The sequence below is a fragment of the Saimiri boliviensis genome, chromosome 10, assembly GCF_048565385.1.
Source record: "Saimiri boliviensis isolate mSaiBol1 chromosome 10, mSaiBol1.pri, whole genome shotgun sequence".
Lineage (NCBI taxonomy): Eukaryota > Metazoa > Chordata > Mammalia > Primates > Cebidae > Saimiri > Saimiri boliviensis.
The window spans coordinates 51034387-51057595 of NC_133458.1; the positions used below are offsets into that span (position 1 = coordinate 51034387).

The following is a 23209-nucleotide window of genomic DNA, read 5'->3' on the forward strand; positions in this document are numbered from 1 at the left end:
ACAATGTTTTTGAAATTCAACTATATTATTGCCAGTAGTTACAACTGATTGTTAAAATGCTTTATAGTATTCATGTATCATAGTTTTTAAAATCCATTTTGCTCTTGACATTTGGGCTGTTGTCAGTGATTTCTATTATGAATGGTGCTGCTGTAAACATTCTTAGACCTATCTCCTGGTATACATTTACAAGAGCAGCTCTTGTAGTGAAATTTCTGTGTCAGTGTGTGGAAACATGTTTAAATTACCAAGATAATTCTAAACTGTTTTCCAAAGTGGATGTTCCAGTTTATATTCCATGATCAGTGACCATCTCAGTCATTGTTCAACTTTGTAATCTATCAGCCTGGTAGATATAAAATGGTGTTTTCTTGTGGTTTTGTTTACCGGGTTGTCAAAGAGGCTTAGGGTATTTTCACATGCTCGCTGACCATCTGTCATTCTCCTTCTTGAAGGGCTTCTTCTGGGCTAACTCTTCAGTGACGGATGTGGGCACAGGCCCTCAAGGACAGATGGCCCAGAGTTAGTTTCTCAGGTCTCCCCATGGCAGAGTGGAGGCCCTCCTAGCTGCCTGCATCCCACCTTACTCAGTGACCCTCCCTCAAAACAACTGTCAGAGCCAGGCATGATGGCTCATGCCTGTAATCCCAGCACTTTGGGAGGCCAAGGCAGGTATATCACCTGAGGTCAGGAGTTTCAGACCAGCCTGGCCAACATGGTGAAACTGTCTCTGCTAAAAATATATATATATAAATATATATATTTATATATTTATATATATATTTATATATATATTTATATATATTTATATTTATTTATTTATTTATATTTTTATATATATATAAGCAGGGTATGGTGGCGCATGCGTGTAATCCCAGCTACTTGGGAGGCTGAGGCAAGAGAATCTCTTGAACCCAGGAGGTAGAGGCTGCAGTGAGCTCAGATCACACCATTGTACTCCAGCCTGGGCAACAAGAGTGAAAATCTGTCTAAAAAACAAAGCAAAAACAAAAAACAAAACTCAGGTGGTCTCTGTCTCCTAAGACCAGATCCGGCAAACAAGGGTTGAAGCTCAGGATCCAGGCTGCTCTGTGGCCCACAACCCAGTGGAGTCAACAGGCCAAGAACTTTCTGTCCCGTGGCCAGCACCATGCCTGCAGGCCACTCACACAGAAGATGCTACTTAGAACTCTCCGCTGGGCACCCTCAGAACTGCACAAGTTTCTTCTGTTACTAGTTCATCCAGAGTTATGATGCCAGCACTTCAAGCCTTGGTTAATCATTGGCTCAACAAGTACCCAACTAGGTGCTAGAGAAACAGAAAAAGGCACTTAGGCCCAGCCCTCAAACTGGATCAGGGACGGTGACGGTGGTCTACACATCACCTACTCTCTCTGCCCTGACACAAGCCCCAGGCTTGCACTGAACTGTGAGCTGTAGAAAGTCCAGGTCCCGGTTGCAGCCACAGGGGAGTCAGATGCATCACGTGACCGCGCCGGGTGGAGGGAGGTTGAGTTGCGCGGCTGAGACGCCAGGCGGTCACCTAGCAACAGGGAGCCGCGGAGCAATGGAGACCCGCAGCAGGGAGCTCCAAGCCGCGGAGTATTTGGAAAAGCATCGGATCAAGGAGCTGGTGGGCTACCTCACCAGCGCCCTTCTATTTTTCCGGCCGGGTAAGCGCCCCTGTGCCCCGGTACAGCCCTCCCTCCACGCGGAGCTTGCTTTCCTCATGAAACCCCCTCTCGCAGACCCGCTCACCCTGCCTCCCGGACACTTGAACCTTTCTGCTGCTGATTAACTCTGTAACCTTCAATTAAACGACTTCTTGGGGTTTTTTTGGAGACGGAGTTTTGCTCTTGTTGCTCAGACTGCAGTGCAGTGACGCAATCTCGGCTCACTGCAACCCTCACCTCCCGGCTTGAAGTGATTTTCTTGCCTCAGCCTCCCAAGTAGCTGGGATTATGAGCGTGAGCCACCACGCCCAGTTAATCTTTGTATTTTTAGTAGAGACGGGGTTTCACCATGTTGGCCAGGCTGGTCTCGAACTCATAACCTGAGGTGATTTGCCCGCCTCGGCCTCCCGAAGTGCTGGGTTTACAGGTGTGAGCCACCACGCCCAGCAGTGTTGGTGTTTTTAGATGGAGTTTTGTTGGAGTGCAATGGCGCAATCTTGGCTCACTGTAACCTCTGCTTTCTGGGTTCAAGCAATTCTGCCTCAGGCTCCTGAGTAACTGAGATTACAGGTGCCTGCCACCACGCTGGCTAATTTTTGTTTTGTTTTGTTTTGCTTTGTTTTGTTTTGAGATGGAGTTTCGCTCTTGTTACCCAGGCTGGAGTGCAATGGCGCGATCTCGGCTCACCAGAACCTCCGCCTCCTGGGTTCAGGCAATTCTCCTGCCTCAGCCTCCTGAGTAGCTGGGATTACAGGCACGCGCCACCACGCCCAGCTAATTTTTTGTATTTTTAGTAGAGATGGGGTTTCACCATGTTGACCAGGAGGGTCTCGATCTCTTGGCCTTGTGATCCACCCTCCTTGGCCTCCCAAAGTGCTGGATTACAGGCTTGAGCCACTGCGCCTGGCTAATTTTTGTATTTTAGTAGAGACGGGGTTTCACCATGTTGGTCAGGCTGGTCTTGAACTCCTGGCCTCAGGTGATCTGCCTGCCTCGGCCTCCCAAAATGCTGGGATTATAGGTGTGAGCCATGGCACAAGGCTGAAGTTTTCAATCTGATAAGACAACTAAACAATTGATAGGGTAGGATAGATATTCTAGAGATCGCTTTTCCTGCCCATCCCCCCAACTTTTTTTTTTTTTTAAAACATCTGAACCCCCTACAAAATTTCAATCCTTTTATAATTTGGGGGTGATGTATCATTTAAAAGTTATATTAGGCCGGGCGCGGTGGCTCAAGCCTGTAATCCCAGCACTTTGGGAGGCCGAGGCGGGTGGATCACGAGGTCAATAGATCGAGACCATCCTGGTCAACAAGGTGAAACCCCGTCTCTACTAAAAATACAAAAAGTTAGCTGGGCATGATGGCACATGCCTGTGATCCCAGCTACTCAGGAAGCTGAGACAGGAGAATTGCCTGAACCCGGGAGGCGGAGGTTGCAGTGAGCCAAGATCACGCCATTGCACTCCAGCCTGGGTAACAAGAGCGAAACTCTGTCTCAAAAAAAAAAAAAAAAAAAAAAAATGTTAAGGTGAAAACGGTTTTACGTCCTCCCCAGGGTGCAGAATTTTAATTTGCCTGCTTCCATATGGAGCGTCAAAAATGCCAGAATTATCTATTTGCTTCTGTGTAAGGAAATGGAAATACCAAGCATTCCAACTTTGCCCCCCCCCAAAAAAAACAAAACACCCAACCAATATCATCATGTATAGGGTGATAAAGTTCTTGCTAGTTGTTTTACATTATTAAATATTAAAAAAAAAAAAAAAAAGCCAGGCACGAGATGGTGCCAGTGCACTCCAGTCTGGGCAAGAAAGTGAGATTCCATCTCAGAAAAATAAAAATTAAAAAATAGGCCAGGTGCAGTGGCTCAGGCCAGTAATCCCAGCACTTTGGGAGGCCGAGGCAGGCAGATCACTTCAGATCAGGAGTTCAAGACCAGCCTGGCCAACATGGTGTATCCCTGTCTCTACTAAAATACAAAAATTAGCCGGGCATAGTGGTGGGTGCCTGTAATCCCAGCTACTCCTAAGGCTGAGTCAGGAGAATCATAAACCTGGGATGCCGAGGTTGCTGTGAGCGAAGATTACACCATTGCATTCCAGCCTGGGCAGCAGTGAAACTCTGTATCAAAAAAACAAACAAAAACAAAACTTTGTGATAAAATAGAAATTGAAAAGAACTAAATGAATGCCTTTTTTTAAAAAAAATGTACTGAGGAGGCTGTACGCAGTGGCTCATGCCTGTTATCCTAGCACTTTGGGAGTCCAAGGTGGGCAGATCACGAGGTTAGGAGTTCAAGACCAGCCTGACCAACATGGTGAAACCCTGTCTCTCTGAAAATACAAAAAAAAAAAAATTAGAGGGGCATGGTGTCACATGCCTGTAATCCCAGCTACTCTGAGGCTGAGGCAAGAGAATCGCTTAAACCTAGGAGGCGGAGGTTGCAGTAAGCCTAGATCGTGCCACTGCACTCCAGCCTGGTTGACAGAGGAAGAACTCCGTCTCGGGGGGTAGTGGGGGAGAATGTACTGGAGAAAAGTTGCTATCAAACTAAATTTTTAAAAATCTATTTTTTGAAAAAGTGACTGCTGTCTTTTGGTAGTGCTTAGTACTGTAATGTTGAAAACAGTCTGGGCTGGAGGTGGTGGCTCATGCCTGTAATCCCAATACTTTGGGAGGCCGAGGCAGGAGGATCACTTGAGCCCAGGAGTTCTCAGACCAGTCTGGGCAACACAGCTGAGACCTCTCCTCCACTAAAACTAAAAAAAATTATCTGGGGCATGGTGGCGCATGTCTGTGGTACCAGCTACTTAGGAGGCTGAGGTGGGAGGCTCACTTGAGCCTGGGAGGTTGAGGCTGCAGTGAGCCATGATTGCACCTCTGCACTCCAGCCTAATACTACACATCAAGACAAATGTTGGACCAATGCACGGTGGCTCACACCTGTAATCCCAACACTTTGGGAGGCTGTGGTGGGCAGATCGCTTGAGTTTAGGAGTTCATAGACCAGCCTGGGCAACATAATGAAACCCCATCTCTACTAAAAAAAAAAAAAAAAAAAAAAATTAGCTGCACGTAGTGGTGCATACCTATACCCAGCTACTCTGGAGGCTGATGTTGGTGAATCTGGGAGGCGGAGGTTGCATTGAGCCGAGATTGCTAGTCAGGCCGGGTGTCAGTGTAAGACTCCATCTCCAAAAAATTTTAAAAAGATAAATATTAGTCTTCCTCATAGTAACAAGGGATATATTATGGTACATTCATTATATAAAAATATTTGTCAACATTTATTTTTCAATTTCATTTTTATCGACATGGATGTATGGGGCTTAAAAACTGAAAAGTACTCCAAAGCTTATAATGAATAATAACAGCATTCCCATCGCCATCCCCCAGCCTCTACCGTACAGAATAATTTCAACTGTTCAAGCAATATTCTTTGCTATTTATCTTGAGATTTCTAAATAACAGACCTATATTGCTGCTGTTGAGTGTTTCTCCCTCTAGGTTTAGATATTAGCTTTACGCTGTGGAAGATGAAAATGTGGCTATCTTAAATTAACATACACTTCATACACCTGTTGCCACTCACACCCATCTTCCGGATAAATTTACAATTTTGCTATCCTCAGTATTCAGAATTTTTAATATTAGGCAAGTATCCATAACTAATCCTTATACCATGCTGATTATATTTCCCTTGTTTGCCCTGGTTAATAATATGTTTAAAATTTTGGTTTCCATTTGTGTGATCATCACTGTCCTCTTTTGCCACAATACAGGTCTACTCTCATTACATTTGCATTCATTGGGTAATTGCCCCCCCACCCCACCTCTGCACCCCTGGCTCTGTGTCTTCCTGCTCCAGTCTGCACTGACTGCTACACAGTGGTTATTCATGGCCTCCCCTCACTCTGATCCTAAAACAATTCCTCGCCTCTCTCTAGTGCTCGGAGCCTGTTTCATGGCACGGCCAGCTCTCCCTGATTCTTGCTTTACACCTTTCTTCTGGTGCAGCATGTCCTTTGGTGGCTTCCTGAGAGAGTGTATTTTGAGGGTAAAGATTTTGGGAACTCACATAAATGAAAGTGTGAGTTCCTACATGTAAAACTTTAATAAACAGAATGGAGGCTGAGCACAGAGGCTCATGCCTGTAATCCTCGCACTCTGAGAGGCCGAGACGGGCAGATCACTTGAGGTCAGGAGTTCAAGACCAGCCTGGCTAACATGGTGAAACCTCATCTCTACTAAAAACATAAAAATTAGCCAGGTGTGGTGGCGCACATCTGTAATCCCAGCTACATGGGAGGCTGAAGCAGGATAATCAGCTGGACCTGGGAAATGGAGGTTACAGTGAGCCAAGATTTCACTGGTGCACTCCAGCCTGGACAACAGAGCAAGACTCTGTCTCATAAAATAAAATATAGAGTGGATACAATTTTAAGTTGGAACATACTACCCTCAGAATTTTTAAGACATTGCTCCATTGTCTTTTTTTTTTTTTTTTTTTTTTTTTTTTTTTTTTTTTTGAGACGGAGTTTCGCTCTTGTTACCCAGGCTGGAGTGCGATGGCGCCATCTCAGCTCACCAGAACCTCCGCCTCCTGGGTTCAGGCAATTCTCCTGCCTCAGCCTCCTGAGTAGCTGGGATTACAGGCACGAGCCACCATGCCCAGCTAATGTTTTGTATTTTTAGTAGAGACAGGGTTTCACCATGTTGACCAGGATGGTCTCGATCTCTCGACCTCATGATCCACCCGCCTCAGCCTCCCAAAGTGCTGGGATTACAGGCTTGAGCCACCGCGCCCGGCTGCTCCATTGTCTTCTAATTTCTCATGTTGCTCTGAAGAATTTTGATGTCGTATGTCATCAGATTCTTGATCTGGGTATGAGACAAGTTCATTCTTTTTTTTTTTTTTTTTTTTTTTTTTTTTGAGACGGAGTTTCGCTCTTGTTACCCAGGCTGGAGTGCAATGGCGCCATCTCGGCTCACCGCAACCTCCGCCTCCTGGGTTCAGGCAAGTCTCCTGCCTCAGCCTTCTGAGTAGCTGGGATTACAGGCACACGCCACCATGCCCAGCTAATTTTTTGTATTTTTAGTAGAGACGGGGTTTCACCATGTTGACCAGGATGGTCTCGATCTCTTGACCTCGTGATCCACCCGCCTCGGCCTCCCAAAGTGCTGGGATTACAGGCTTGAGCCACCGCGCCCGGCCTAGACAAGTTCATTCTTTTTTTTTTTTTTTTTTTTTTTTGAGACAGAGTTTCACTCTTGTTACCCAGGCTGGAGTGCAATGGCGCGATCTCGGCTCACCACAACCTCTGCCTCCTGGGTTCAGGCAATTCTCCTGCCTCAGCCTCCTGAGTAGCTGGGATTACAGGCACACGCCACCATGCCCAGCTAATTTTAGTAGAGACGGGGTTTCACCATGTTGACCAGGCTGGTCTCGATCTCTCGACCTCGTGATCCACCCGCCTCAGCCTCCCAAAGTGCTGGGATTACAGGCTTGAGCCACCGCGCCCGGCCGACAAGTTCATTCTTAATAGAAACTTTTTAGGATTTTTTTGGTATCTTATCCCTAGTGACCTGAATATTTTCATGCCTTGGAATGGTTTTCTTGTTGTTGTTATTGTTGTTAATGTATTGTTCTTTGGGTACTTCATGGTCTTCTTAAATTCAGAGACATTTTTCTTTCACGTTTAGGAAGAATTTTCTTATTTTCTTTACCTATATCTTTCTTTCTGGAATTGTTATTGGTTGGATATTGGACATCTTGGCTTGATTCTCTAATTTTCTTTACATCTTGATATGTTGTATGATAATCTTTATCAGAAGAATGCAATTTATGAATCTACTGCAGTTTCTCTTGAGAATTTACCAGACTGTTATTTTGATGCCCCTCACCGGCATACACTTAGATTTCCTGTCTTCATTAGTGCTTTTTTATGGGTAAGATGACTGTATGAGTTATAATCCAAACCAGGGATATTTTGAGTGAAAACAGGTGCTATTAATAATTAGGCCAGGGGCCGGGTGCGGTGGCTCACACCTGTAATCCCAGCACTTTGGGAGGCCGAGGTGGGTGGATCATGAGGTCAAGAGATCGAGACCATCCTGGTCAACATGGTGAAACCCTGTCTCTACTAAAAATACAAAAAATTAGCTGGGCATGGTGGCACGTGCCTGTAATCCCAGCTACTCAGGAGGCTGAGGCAGGAGAATTGCCTGAACCCGGGAGGCGGAGGTTGCGGTGAGCCGAGATCGTGCCATTGCACTCCAGCCTGGGTAACAAGAGCGAAACTCCGTCTAAAAATAAAAAAAAAATAAAATAATAAAATAATAATAATTAGGCCAGGACAACATAGTAAACTAAGACTGTCCCAGGCCAACTGAAACATTCGATTATTTTGAATATGGGTATCTTAAACCTGATATGAAAACAAAAACACTTTAAAATTCAAAAACAGACTGGGTGCCATGGCTCATGCCTGTAATCTCAGCGCTTTGGGAGGCCGAGGCAGGTAGATCACCTAAGGTGAGGAGTTCGAGACCAGCTTGGCCAATGTGGTGAACTGCCGTCTCTACTGAAAATACAAAATTAATGCTAGCTTCAGTAGCACATATACTAAAATTGGAATGATACAGAGAAAATTAGCATGGCCCCTGCACAAGGATGACGCAAATTTGTGAAGCACTCCATATTTAAAAAAAGGAAAAAAAATACAAAATTAGCCATTTGTGGTGGCGTATGCTTTTAATCCCAGTTACTCAAGAGGCTGAGGCAGGAGAACCCAGGAGGCAGAGGCTGCAGTAAGCTGAGATCGTGTCACTGCACTCCAGCCTAGATGACAGAACGAGACTCCGTCTCAAAAAAATAAATTGAAAAGACAAAAGCACCATGGCAGCCAGTGGATCAACTGAATGAAAAATTGGGTTTTTTTTGAGACAGTTTCACTCTTGTTGCCCAGGCTGGAGTACAATGGCGCAATCTTGGCTCATCACCACCTCTGACTGCTGGGTTCAAGTCATTCTCCTGCCTCAGCCTCCCAAGTAGCTGGGATTACAGGCATGCATCACCACGCCCGGCTAATTTTGTATTTTTTAGTAGAGACAGGGTTTTTGCCATGTTGGTCCGGCTGGTCTAGAACTCCCGACCTCAGGTGATCTGCCCTCCTCAGCCTCCCAAAGTGCTGTGATTACAGGCATGAGCCACCACACCTGGCCTGAAAAATTAATTTTTCTGAGTTTTAACATGAGCCCACTTACCTGATGTGCATGACTTTCCCAGTAGTCTCTGAGAATCTCAAACAGTTAAAATAAACACAAAGAGAGGCCTTCATTTGGCCATCTCGGTCACAACACAAAATCACACTCAAAGAAGTGCAGTCATTCCAGCAATCAAGAGTAATTCAAAAGGAACCAAAAAGACTTTAACTCATAATCCACAGTAAAACCACTGAAAAGTCCTTCCTCCTTGTTCCCAGCTGTATTCTCCACAGCAGCTGCAGAGCCTGTCGGGTTCCAAATCCATGACACTCAGCCCATCCAACTCTTCCCTCTCCTGCTCCCTAGCTTGCATTTTTCTCTCAGATCTTTTTTATGTCAACCAATGTAGCATCTTGAAGAATCTTTTATTTTTTTTACTCCAGCACAAAAATCTTTGAACCTATCTGGCAAAAACAGAATTTTCCAGTAGAAGCCATTATGGGGGAAAGAGAATCTAACCAGATCAAGACAAAACTCTCTTTAGTGGAAGGGAAGTCTGGGAATACTCACATTAATTATATACCTATCACATAAATAATATCAGTTTTCTAAAACGGGTCCCACCCTTTTTTTTTTTTTTTTTTTTTTTTTTTAAATGGACTCTTGCTCTGTTGCCCAGGCTGGAGTGCAGTGGCACATCTCATCACACTGCAACCTCCATTTCCAGGGTTCAGGCGATTCTCATGCCTCAGCCTCCAGAGTAGCTGGGATTACAGGTGCAAAGCATCACGCTGGGCTAATTTTTTTATTTTTAGCAGAGACAGGGGTTTTGCCATATTGGCCAGGCCGGTCTGGAACTCCTGACCTCAATCCTCCTTGACCCCCCAAAATGCTTGGATCACAGGTATAAGCCACTGCGCCTGGCAGGGTACCATCTTTAATAATGTAAATTCCTTAAAACATCTTTATAAACACTAAAGTTGGGGAGAGGAAACTGTAGGTTCAGAAACACTGAGCTACAGTAAGAAGGTAATGAAGCTAAAGAAGGGGTTGGCTGGCATGCAGAGTACATATACAGTGGAGAGCAATGGCAGAGGAGAGTGGACTTGTCCTTTTAGTGTTGGAGACCTTAGCCTGAGGTGGCATAAGTTTCTTTGAAGTCATTTGTTTTGTCCTAAAAATTCATGAGATCTGTTATTCTGTAGATATACCCATTTCTTAATATAAATGTTTTATATTACTCACCAAGGTATGATTGATGCTTAGGAAGACATGCTAGCCTTACCTTGTGTCTTTTGAAGGCCCTGGTATTATGACATTTGTCCCAGTTTGAAAACCTTGGAATTTTAGAGTTGCAGAAAATAAGACTATACAGCTTGATTGGCCAATTACTATTGAGGAAACAGGTACGCAATCCTCCATTCTCAATTTCAAAATTTTGGGAGCTCTGAAAACCAACAGTTTCATACATCATTTAACAGCAAGACCTGACCTGATCTGAAATAATTTGGTAGGAAAACCTGGCCTCAGTTAGGGTATATTGGGAAATGTAATTGCTAGCTGTTAAAAAAATTAGCTGGACATGGTGGCAGACACCTGTAATCCCAACTACTTGGGAGGTTGAGGCAGAAGAATCTTATTTTTTTTTTTTTTTTTTTTTTTTGAGACGGAGTTTCGCTCGTTACCCAGGCTGGAGTGCAATGGCGCGATCTCAGCTCACCGCAACCTCCGCCTCCTGGGTTCAGGCAATTCTCCTGCCTCAGCCTCCTGAGTAGCTGGGATTACAGGCATGTGCCACCATGCCCAGCTAATTTTTTTTGTATTTTTAGTAGAGACGGGGTTTCACCATGTTGACCAGGATGGTCTCGATCTCTTGACCTCGTGATCCACCCACCTCGGCCTCCCAAAGTGCTGGGATTACAGGCTTGAGCCACCACGCCCGGCTTTTTTTTTTTTAAAGTAGAGACAGGGTTTCACCATGTTGGTCAGCCTGGTCTCGAACTCCTGACCTCAGGTGGTCCACCCTCCTTAGCCTCCCAAAGTGCTGGGATTACAGGTGTGAGCCACTGCACCTGGCCTGAGCTGATGTTTTTAAAAATGGGAGTTCCCCTGCACAAGCTCTCTCTTTGCCTGCTGCCATCCATGTGAGATGTGACTTGCTCCTCCTTGCCTTCTGCCATGACTGTGAGGTAAGTTCTATGTTTAATTTCCTGAGGAACCACCATGTTGTTTTCCATAATGGTTGTACTAATTCACAATCCCACCAGTAGTGTACAAAGGTTCCTTTTTCTCTACATTTTTGCCAACACTTGGTATCTTTCATCTTTTGTTAGTGTTTTAGAGATGGGGTCTCATTATGTTGCTCAGGCTGGTCTTGAACTCCTGGACCCAAGTGATTATCCTGCCTCAGCTTCCTGAGTAGCTGGGACCACAGGCATATGCCATAGTGCTTAGCTATCTTTCTTGATAATAACCTTTCTAACAGGTGTGAGGTGATAGCTCGTTGGGGTTTTAATTTCCATTCCCCTGATGATTAGTGATGTTGAGCACTTTTTCATATACCTGTTGGTAACTTCTTTATCTTCTATAGAAAAATGTAGGCCGGGCGCGGTGGCTCACGCCTGTAATCCCAGCACTTTGGGAGGCCGAGGCGGGTGGATCACTAGGTCAAGAGATCGAGACCATCCTGGTCAACATGGTGAAACCCCGTCTCTACTAAAAATACTAAAAATTAGCTGGGCGTGGTGGCACGTGCCTGTAATCCCAGCTACTCAGGAGGCTGAGGCAGGAGAATTGCCTGAACCCGGGAGGCGGAGGTTGCAGTGAGCCGAGATCGCGCCATTGCACTCCAGCCTGGTAACAAGAGCGAAACTCCATCTCAAAAAAAAAAAAAAAAAAGAAAAAGAAAAATGTCTATTTAGGTCCTTTGCCTGTTAAACAAAAATTGGTTATTTTCTTACTATTGAGTTCTTACAAGTTTTGGATATTAACCCCTTATCAGATACATAGTTTACAAATATATTCTCCCATTCCATAGGTTTTCTCTTCACTCAGGTTATGTTTTAAAATCTTTTAATTTATAGGTTTGCACTCCATCTTCATCCCTGGGAATTTATGTGTTGAAACCAGAAGTAGACTTTTAAATCTAGTATTGTACCTTACTTATATAAGCAGTTTCCAGCAATAAATAGGCTACTAAAGGCAGTTTCTTTCCTGGGCTTTTCTTTAAAGCTTTGTCTAACTTTCTCAAAACATTCTCATAATAAGCAGATGTTATTGTTTGGGACCCCAAAAATATCAACAAGCAAAATACCTTGAGCATCCCCAAAAAACTATTGCCATGACATGTGCTCTTGACCAGTCCACTTGTGCTTGGACTGGACCACGTCACCTCTTGGTACCCACTCCTTTGATAAGAGTTTCTCTTCAGGATCATACTGTAGAACTTTTTCATCTCATTTCTTTGAAGAAATGCTTCAGGATCTTGATGCTACTTGTTTTAAAGTTTCCATTGAAAGCTGTGCTTTTGTCTGCAGCTTATCTGGTACAATGGTTTTGGCACTGATTGAATGAAAAGTGCTTGACCGTTTCAGTCAGAATTGTGTAAAATGAACCAAGATGTCTATGGTTTAGGCTGTTGTTTGTCCTGTTAATTGTCAATCCTCTTCAATTAGGCACAAACAAGATTAATTTTGTTCCTCATAAACTGATGTGGATAGGATTAGAGTGAAATAAGATTGGCCACAAATTTTAACAGTTGAAGTTGGTGATGGGTTCATTATACTTTTCTGTGTACTTTTTTTTTTTTTTTTTTTTGAGACAGAGTTTCACTCTTGTTACCCACGCTGGAGTGCAATGGCGTGATCTCAGCTCACCACAACCTCCGCCTCCTGGGTTCAACCAATTCTCCTGCCTCAGCCTTCCGAGTAGCTGGGATTACAGCCATGAGCCACCGCGCTCAGCCTTCTGTCTACTTTTATTAACATTAAATTCTCAGTAATGATGTAACAAATTTTTTTTTTTGAGATGGAGTTTTGCTCTTGTTACCCAGGCTGGAGTGCAGTGGCGCAATCTCGGCTCACCGGAACCTCCACCTCCTGGGTTCAGGCAGTTCTCCTGCCTCAGCCTCCCAGCTGCTGCTCAGCTGGGCAACACAGCAAGATCCTGTCGCTGTTTAACTTTAAAAATATATGAGTGAAGCCGGGCGCAGTGGCTCACGCCTGTAATCCCAGCACTTTGGGAGGCAGAGGTGGGTGGATCACGAGATCAAGAGATCGAGACCATCCTGGTCAACATGGTGAAACCCTCTCTACTAAAAATACAAAAATTAGCTGGGCATAGTGGCGCGTGCCTGTAATCCCAGCTACTCAGGAGGCTGAGGCAGGAGAATTGCCTGAACCCAGGACGTGGAGGTTGCGGTGAGCCGAGATCGCGCCATTGCACTCCAGCCTGGGTAACAAGAGCAAAACTCTGTCTCAAAAAAAAAAAAAAAAAAAAAACCAAATGTGTATGTATGTATGTATGTGTATATATATATATATATATGTATGAGTGAAGCTTAAGATTGAAATGATAAAATGATCAAGCAGCAAGAGATAGGTAGCATCCAAACTGCTCTATCTCTACTCCTTATGGCTACTTTTCATCATAATTGTCCTGAATTATTTCTGAAAAGTGGGTTGATCTTGATTTTTCATTTTTAAAATTGCTTAAACTACAGCGTATTTATCCAAAATACTGCTTTTATGTCAGAAATTATTACATACGCTTCCTAGAAGACCATATTTATTCCAAGTCTCTGTATGTATATATATCTCTCTCTCAAAAAGAATATACATATGTTGTATGTATGTATGCATATGTATTTTTTTTGAGATGGAGTCTCACTCTGTCGCCCAGGCTGCAGTGCAATGGCACGATCTCTGCTCGGGGCAACCTCCACCTCTTGGGCTCAAGCAGTTCTCCCGTCTCAGCCTCCCAAGTAGCCGGGATTACAGACATGCGCCACCACACCAGTTAATTTTGTAATTGTAGTAGTGATGGGGTTTCTCCATGTTGGTCAGGCTGGTCTCAAACTCACAACCTCTGGTGATCCGCCGCCTTAGCCTCCCTAAGTGCTGGGATTATAGGCGTTGAGCCACCATGCCTGGCCTATTTATATTTTCTCTGCTCTTTAGGTGGCCAACTTCTTTCCTGCATTATGCTATTCCCTCTATCTCTCTGGTTTTTAACCCCATCTACAATTTATAGTCACTTGGGGAGTTTTTCTAAAAAATGCCCAGGTCCAATTTCTGTAGTTTTCTATTCAATCATCAGAGACAGCACATTTGTAACTATTTAAGTGTTCGATGTCTTACCTTCTTGATGAACTGTTTTATGAAAAGTCCTGTGTCCCCAGTGCCTAGTACAGTGCCCCTGCTACAGCTGTTTAATAATTAAATGACTACTTCTATTTGCAACATATTTTAATTTCATATCAGAAAGAGCTGGAACTATTCTTTTGCAGAAAAACCAAGGGAATATTTAATATCTCTATTGGAACGTCTGAGAATTGCAAAAGTAACAGGCGTGGCATTCCCTTTCTTTATGGATAACTCTAACATTGTATCTATGTTTGAGATGATGGACTCCTCCAACAGAGGCACCATATCATTTGTGCAGTATAAAGAAGGTCAGTACTTTCTACAAATTGAGGTAATAGTTTGTGGCCATTCCACAATTTTTTCTAGCAGAGAATCATTCTCACGTTGTAAATTTTCATTTCTTCTCATTATTTTACAGCCCTAAAAACCCTTGGTCTGTGCACTGAAGATGAAGATTTAGAAGATGATGGACACAGAATCACTTTGGATCAATTCAAGGATGAAGTGTATGTTTATTGTTAAACGACAACTATTTTAATAAGGTGGCATGATTTTGAAATACAATACCTTTTGAAATAGGTTCCTATCTTTTGAAAGAAATATTTTGGGCCGGGCGCGGTGGCTCAAGCCTGTAATCCCAGCACTTTGGGAGGCCGAGGCGGGTGGATCACGAGGTCGAGAGATCGAGACCATCCTGGTCAACATGGTGAAACCCCGTCTCTACTAAAAATACAAAAAATCAGCTGGGCATGGTGGTGCGTGCCTGTAATCCCAGCTACTCAGGAGGCTGAGGCAGGAGAATTACCTGAACCCAGGAGGCGGAGGTTGCGGTGAGCTGAGATCGCGCCATTGCAATCCAGCCTGGGAAACGAGCAAAACTCCGTCTCAAAAAAAAAAAAAAAAAAAAAAAAAGAAAGAAATATTTTGTTCCCTTGAAATTTTCAGCTGACTGAAAAGTGAGGAGAGGGAAGGCTAACAGTAAAGTCTCTAAGCTCTGGAACAGTAAGTTCCAGAGGCAGCTCCATTCTTTTTTGTTTTTTGTTTTGAGACAGAGTCTTGCTCTGTTGCCCCAGCTGGAGTGCAGTGGTGTGATCTTGGCTCACTGCAACCTCCACCTCCTGGATTCAAGTGATTCTTCTATTTTAGCTTCGCAAGTAGTTGCGATTACAGATGCCCACCACTATGCCCAGCTAGTTTTTGCATTTTTAGTAGAGACAGGGTTTCACCATGTTGGCTAAGCTGGTCTCGAACTCCTGACCTCTGGTGATCCACCTGCGGTGAAGTCCCAAAGTGCTGGGATTACAGGCATGACCTTCCGATCCCAGCCTGCTCCATTCTTTTCTTAGTAGGAAGCCCCAGCAATTCTCAAAGGATGAGGTGAAGAAGCATTAATATGCTAGGACTACTAACAAATGCTTTGATCTCAACACACTAGCTAGAAACTCTATTTAAAATATATACTAATAGAATTTATCTCAAAATATTTCCTTAAAATTGTTTATTGCAAAGTAAATGTTTGTCAATACCATAGGGTGCATGCTAGTCTGATAATTTTAGATATTATAGGATTAAAAGTACTAATCCAGTGCTAAATAAAGTCAGAGAAAAATGAATGGAATAAAATTTAATAGTTATAGAAAGTTTCCAGGGAATCTAGCTCAATTTTTTAAGATTTTTTTACTCTGGGATTAATCAAGAAACTATTAATGAATACAGCACCCAAGGTCAAGAAAAAGTTACAAGAGAAAAACTTTTGAGATTTGTCTCATCCATTACATAAATAATAAAAGTTTTTGTTTTTGTTTTTGAGACAGTCTCGCTCTGTCACCAGGCTGGAGTACAGTGGTGTGATCTTGGCTCACTGCAACCTCCACCTCCAGGGTTCAAGCAATCCTCCTGCCTCAGCCTCCCAAGTAGCTGGGACTACAGGTGCACGCCACCACGCCCAGTTAATTTTTTTTTTTTTTTTGGTATTTTTAGTAGAGATGGGGTTTCACCATGTTGGCCAGGATGGTCTCGATGTCTTGACCTCATGATCCACCCACCTCGGCCTCCCAAAGTGCTATTACAGGCTTGAGCCACCAAGGCCGGCCTAAATTGGGAGTATTTTTTATTTTCCACAACTATCCTCCTTATTCACCATCTCACAATTTTTTTTTTTTTTTGAGACAGAGTTTCGCTCTTGTTACCCAGGCTGGAGTGCAATGGCCCGATCTCGGCTCACTGCAACCTCCGCCTCCTGGGTTCAGGCAATTCTCCTGCCTCAGCCTCCTGAGTAGCTGGGATTACAGGCACGAGCCACCATGCCCAGCTAATTTTTTGTATTTTTAGTAGAGACGGGGTTTCACCATATTGACCAGGATGGTCTCGATCTCTCGACCTCGTGATCCACCCACCTCAGCCTCCCAAAGTGCTGGGATTACAGGCTTGAGCCACTGCACCCGGCCAATTTTTTTTTTTTTTTAGAGACAGGGTCTTGTTCACTTACCCAGGGTGGAGTGCAGTCAAAATCACAGCTCCCTGTAGCCTTGACTTCCTGGGCTCAAGCTATCCTCCCACCTCAGCCTCCCAAGTAGCTAGAACTACAGGCATGCATCAGGGTCTTGACATGTTGCCCAGGCTGGTTTCACACTACTGACTCAAGCAATCCTCCTACCTTAGCCTCCCAATATGCTGGGATTACAGGTATGAGCCACTGTATCTTGCCAGTTTTCTTACGGAAATACAGTGAATTCCCAAACTAGATACAGGAGCCTCAATTATAAATATGAATTCTAACGTGAGTTAAAAAAATTTACTATGTTTGATTATCTACAGAATTTCCCTTGATTAGCACAGGAAATTGAAAGTTGGTTATAAAATGTCTGCTCTTTTATTCAACAGACATACTCCACATTTATATTTGAAAATAGAATTTTTCATTGTTTCGTTTTGTTTTTGTTCCCTTAGGAACAAGAGGATTACGGAAATATGGTCGGCATTCTAGTAACACTATAAGTCCAAGATAATAAATGATTCTATAAAGTTTTCCAGTTTCATTAATTCAGAATTTCATCATTCATCATTTAACTAGAAATCAAACTGGCGGATTCTTAAAAAGCAAAAAAAAAAAAACCTTTTTCTGAAAGACATTATTTTCCAGTATTAGGCCAATTGGTCCTCAAATTAAGTAGAATCTCAACATCTTGTTGAGCCAGTTTGTATATTCCAACTTCATTTAATGCTGCTGTGGCAGGAAGTTGCCCTGAAGCTGACTGCAGGACTTCTTTCAGGAGTAGTGCAGAACCGACGTTCAAATTCAAAACAATACAGGCTTCTTTTATACTGTTCAGGGAAAACAAAGGAGGGAGGTGAGATCTACATCATCTGCATCATCCATGTTACAACAATTTGAGAATCTAAACAGCTTCTCTGCACTGCTGGTCCACATATTCACTATAAAAATAGGGATTTATTGGTTCTTTTAACGTGGTAAGTTAACATGTTAAGACTACACAGGTGCAGAGTTTGTTTCTTTACTATAAGGTAACAGGATCCCTATTTCAGTATGTATCCATGTCCCTAAATACAATACTGCATATGAACAATCTATTAAATATAGGTATAACTTTAAGTAGATTAGAATATGGGAAAAGACAAAAATAAGGGATAAAATAAAAGCAGAAAAAACATGAAAATAAATTTTAAAAACAAATAGTTGCCCGGGTGCAGTGGTTCACACCTGTAATCCCAGCACTTTGGGAGGCCGAGGCAGGCGGATCACCTGAGGTCAGGAGTTTGAGACTAGCCTGACCAACAGGGTGAAACCCTGTCTCTACTAAAAATACAAAAAATAGCTGGGCATGGTGGCGTGTACCTGTAGTGCCAGATACTGCGAAGGCAGAGGTTGCAGTGAGCTGAGATTGTAATACTGCACTCCAGCCTGGTGACAGAAAAAAACAAAATTCATATTATACTGAAACATGTAAACATAAGCTGTCATAAGTTTAAAATGAATGCTTATAACCTGATAGAAACCAAACAATTTAAATTTCACTTTTTTTTGAGACATGGTCTTGCTCTGTCACTTAGGCTGGAGTGCAATTGCATGATCATAGCTTGCTGCGGCCTCAGCTTCCCAAGTAGCTAGGACTACAAGTGCACATCACCACACCTGGCTTTTTTTTTTTTTTTTAAATTTTTTAGAGATAGAGTCTTGCTTTGTTGCCCAGACTGCTCTCAAACACCTGGCCTCAAGCAATCCAGCCACTTCTGCCTCCCAGAAGTACTGAGATTAGAGGCGTGGGCTACTATGCTTGGCCTATAATTTAAACTTCAACTAATTCTGAAAACATTTGTAATTCTTGTATTTATCATTATGTTTAGAACCAAAATTAATGTCAAGTGTTTCAGGAAACACATTTCTTTCAGTCCTAGCCTATTATTAGGTATTAAACATATTTGTAATTTATTTTGTGAACAGGGCACAACTGCACTTTCTTTTATTTTCTATTTATTCCTCCAGTAGCTAAGCAAATAGAAGCATTAAACCAAAAGCTAGAAAACAAAACCCAACATATAACTTATATGTAGTTCTGGTCAACTTTTTGAGGTCATGGGCCACATGTATCATTTTGATTTCCCCATTGTGCTGTAACCATAGAATAGACAATGTTTTAAAACTTACACTGATCTTATCCCACCCCAACATCTCCAGAACCCTAAAGTTAAAAGGAGTTAGCCTCCTATAACAATTTGATACATGAATATTAATTGTTAAATGTTGAACTTACTGTTTAAAATAATTTTCAGGTCTCTTGCAATAGTGAGAAAACAAAGGGAAAAGATTCCGAGTCATATCAAACTGCAGCTGAGCTGCTCCTCCTTCATTGAAGTGATTAGCAAGAATTATCTGAAACAAAGAATTACTCATGTAACAGTTGTCTTGATTATCACAGTCCAAAAATAGTCTATTCTTACTTACTTCTTGGTAGATGTATACATCCAGCTTCTCGACAAGCATTTGCCAAAACATTTTAAATAAGGAGAAACAGAGCTGCTGCTCCAGCTGCAGTAAATGGTCTCTTAGCGTCAGCAGTAACGGGCAGGCTGAACTGGACAGGGACATGACTGCCTGCTCTGACTGAGACGGCAAGGACAACCACCTGGAAAACACATTCATTTTCACCACAGAATTTTCATCAGTTCATATTTTTAAAGTTTTTAAATCATTTTAAATTTGAGGAAGTGTTCTGTGCTAGGGCATTTTGGATAAGAAAAATACACAGCCCAACATTAAAACTTCTATCAGAGGCCGGGCACGGTGGCTCAAGCCTGTAATCCCAGCACTTTGGGAGGCCGAGGCGGGTGGATCACGAGGTCGAGAGATCGAGACCATCCTGGTCAACATGGTGAAACCCCGTCTCTACTAAAAGTGCAAAAAATTAGCTGGGCATGGTGGCACGTGCCTGTAATCCCAGCTACTCAGGAGGCTGAGGCAAGAGAATTACCTGAGCCCAGGAGGCGGAGGTTGCGGTGAGCCGAGATCGCGCCATTGCACTCCAGCCTGGGTAACAAGGGCGAAACTCTGTCTCAAAAAAAAAAAAAAAAAAAAAAAAAAAAAACTATCAGAAAATAAAGTACCTGTATTTATATTCTCTCTCAATTACTCTTTAATATAAGGATATTTCCAAAATATCCCCAAATTTTAATGTGAACTCTTGATATAAAGAAATTAAAATTTAAAATGTCAATTTTAGCTTTTTTTTTTGAGAGAGTCTCGCTCTGTTGCCCAGGCTCAGTGGCTCAATCTTGGCTCACTGAAACCTCTGCTCCCTGGGGTTCAAGTGATTCTCCTGTCTCAACCTCCCAAGTAGCTGGGATTATAGATGCCCATACCACACCTAGCTAATGTTTGTATTTTTAGTAGAGATGAGGTTTCACCATGTTGGCCAGGCTAGTTTCGAATTCCTAGCCTCAAGTGATCTACCCACCTCAGCCTCCCAAAGTGCTAGGATTATAGCCATAAGCCACCTAGCCCAGCCTGACTTTAGCATTTTAATTAAAACATCAGCTAATATTATGCTCTCATTTTCAGTAAAAACACGACTAATAACAGGTTATAAGCATTATGTGGTAGGGACTATGGTAGGACAAAAAGATACTGCCTGCTTTCCAAGATGGAAGTAACACAGGTGTACACAAGGAATGGTAGTGGGATAAACTGTCCAACAAAAGTACTACAGGTACACTTTACTGTGCAAAATGGGAGATGTGTTAGGCTATTCAACCGTAGACCACACACCATCCTTCTACTGATATGTATTTACAAACAGCTAAATTATAATCAGTTATGATTAAGTTGAACCTTTGTTAGACATAACTGTCTAACTTTGAACCTTTGTTCTTAGTATTCCATAGATCACACACACACACAAAACAATGTCTGAGAGAGCCAAGTGTGGTAGCTCATGCCTGTAAGATCAGCACTTTGGGAGGCCAAGGCAGGTGGACTGCATGAGGTCAGGAGTTCAAGATCAGCCTGCCCAACATGTGAAACCTCGTCTCTACTAAAAATACAAAAATTAGCCAGGCCTCATGGTGAACGCCTGCAGTCCCAGCTACTTAGGAGGCTGAGGTAGGAAGATTACTTGAACCTGGAAGGTGGAAATTACCATAAGCTGAGACTGCAACACTGCACTCTAGCCTGGGTGACAGAATAGGACTGTCTCAAAAATAAAAGTCCAAGACAACATATATTAGAAATATTTTTACCAGCAATAAAGCTTAAAGTACATAAGGCCAAATCAGGTTCTTTCTAGACACCTTGGAAATCTGACCACATGTACCATCTTTAGCTTTTACCAAACTGGTGTTAAGAGCCGAGGCAGGCAGAGGACATACCTTTCCTTTTTATACAATTTGGCAGCATCTTTAACATCTCTAAACACATGGTCTACTTGACGGGTCAACATATCATGCTTTAAACGCTCTAAGAGGTTAATCATGTCATCAAAGACAGAGCTCTCCATAGAGGCTAGTTGTCCCAGCTGCAATTTACTCAGAGTATTATTCTCTGCAAACACCTCCAGTGCAGACTGTTGAAGTTGTAGAAAGAACTGAAAGCAAAAATGTTAACACATTAACATAGTTTAACAGCTTGAAACACAATTCATGTGTCATTCAATTCACCCATTAAAAGTGTATAATACGGCTGGGTGCAGTGGCTCACACCTGTTAACCTCAGCACTTTGGAAGGCCAAGGTGGGTGGATCACCTGAGGTCAGGAGTTCAAAACCAGCCCAGCCAATATGGCAAAACCCCATCTCTACTAAAAATACAAAAATTAGCCAGGCGTGGTGGCATATGCCTGTAATTCCAGCTACTCAGGAGGCCGAGGCAGGAGAATCGTTTGAACTCAGGAGGCAGAGGTTGCAGTGAACCGAGATCATACCACTACACTCCAGCCTGGGCAACAGAGTGAGACTCCGTCTAAAATAAATAAATGTGTATAATTCAATGATTTTTACTATATTCAGAGTTGTGCATCCATCACAATTTCAGAACACTTTCATTACTCCCCAAGAAAATCCCTCATTCTTAGCTGCCATACCCCCAATACAGTCTCCCCACTGCCCCCAGTCCTAGACAACCACTAATTTACTTTGTCTCAGTGGATTTGCCTTTTCTGGATATTTCATATAAATGGAATCACAGAATGTATGATTCTTTGTGACTGTCTTCTTTCATTTAGTCTATTTTCAAGGTCTGTCCATATTGTAACACGTATCAGCACTTCTTTTTTTTTACATTCCCAGGTAATAATACTGCATTATATAGCTATACCACATTTTATCCAGTCATCAGCTGGTGGACATTTGAGTAATTTCACTTTTTGTCTATTATGAATAATGCTGCTGTGAACATTCTTGTGCAAGTTTTTATGTGGACATGTGTTTCATTTCTCTTAGAATGTACTGAAGAATGGAACTGCTGGATCTTATGGTAAGTCTATGTTTTTAACAGTCTGAAAGGCCAGGTATGGTAGGTAGTTCATGCCTATAGTGCCAGCACTTTAGGAGGCTGAGGATCATTTTATACTGAGACCTAATATCTAGAATAAATTTAAAAATTAGCTGAGTGTGGTGGCACACACCTGTAATCCCAGCTATTCAGAAGGCTGAGAAGGGAAGATTGCTCGAGCCCTGGAGGCAGAGGTTGCAGTGAGCCAACACTGTGCCACTGCACTGCAGCCTGGGTGAAAGAATGAGATCTCATGTCAGAAAACAAACAAAAAACCAGTTGAGGAATTGCCATACTGTTTTCCACGGCAACTGCACCTTGTTACATTCCCACTAGCCAATGTTAAACCGTTCTGAAACTGAACAATCTCAAGATATACTGTTAATTGGAAAAAGCAGAAGAGTTTGTATAGTATGTTACCATATGTTGACATACACACACCAGTATTTATATAAATAGCTTCAGTAGTATATACAAGAAATTGATCAAAGTGATTGGCTTTAGGGAAGATTAGAATTAAGATTTTCACTATAGTTTTTTGGCTTTTGAATTTTTATCACACATGTGGATTACATATAGTAAAAAATATTTTTCACCTTCTATGTATGGTAATCATGAACTTAACAAAAAAATGACACTATGGCCCAGGCACAGTGGCTCATACCTATAATCCCAGCACTTTGGGAGGCCGAGGCAGGCAGATCGCCCTGAGGTCAGGAGTTCAAGACCAGCCTGGCCAACATGGTGAAACCCTGTCTCTACTAAAAATACAAAAATTAGCTGGACATGGTGGTACATGCCTGTAATCCTAGCTTTAGGAGGCAAGAGAATCATTGAACACAGGAAGTGGAGGTTGCGGTGACCTGAGAGCGTACCATTATACTCCAGCCTGGGCAACAAAAGCAAAAATCTACCTCAAAAAAAAACAATACTCGTTTTTTAATTTTTTTTTTCTTTTGAGA

At 42.7% G+C, this 23209-nt stretch overlaps 2 protein-coding genes and 1 non-coding gene across 7 annotated transcripts in view; 2 read left to right on the forward strand and 1 right to left on the reverse strand.

The window, feature by feature from the left end:
• The first annotated feature begins 1538 nt into the window (after window positions 1–1538).
• On the forward strand, window positions 1539–22973 carry EFCAB10 (EF-hand calcium binding domain 10). Of its 2 annotated transcripts, none has more exons than XM_039472813.2 (4): window positions 1539–1673; window positions 14390–14554; window positions 14665–14752; window positions 22196–22973. In XM_039472813.2, the coding sequence occupies exons 1-4, from the start codon at window positions 1568–1570 to the stop codon at window positions 22203–22205; spliced, it is 369 nt and encodes a 122-aa protein (XP_039328747.1). In that variant the 5' UTR covers window positions 1539–1567; the 3' UTR covers window positions 22206–22973. The 2 variants fall into 2 exon arrangements, with proteins under 2 accessions (XP_039328747.1, XP_039328746.1); XM_039472812.2 differs by lacking the exon at window positions 22196–22973 and adding an exon at window positions 17196–17265.
• On the forward strand, window positions 8279–8383 carry LOC120365437 (U6 spliceosomal RNA). The gene has a single exon (XR_005580378.1). It is a non-coding gene; the product is annotated as a U6 spliceosomal RNA (small nuclear RNA).
• The window catches only part of RINT1 (RAD50 interactor 1), a 37288-nt gene continuing 31105 nt past the window's right edge, over window positions 17027–23209 (reverse strand). For all 4 annotated transcript variants that reach the window (XM_074379255.1, XM_074379256.1, XM_003921112.4 and 1 more), the window contains 4 exons: window positions 21129–21343; window positions 19210–19390; window positions 19019–19137; window positions 17027–17570 (listed from right to left, as the gene is read on the reverse strand). In XM_074379255.1, coding sequence (XP_074235356.1) covers window positions 17378–17570; window positions 19019–19137; window positions 19210–19390; window positions 21129–21343 — 708 coding nt within the window. In that variant the 3' untranslated portion in view covers window positions 17027–17377. The remainder of the gene's footprint in view (window positions 17571–19018; window positions 19138–19209; window positions 19391–21128; window positions 21344–23209) is intronic.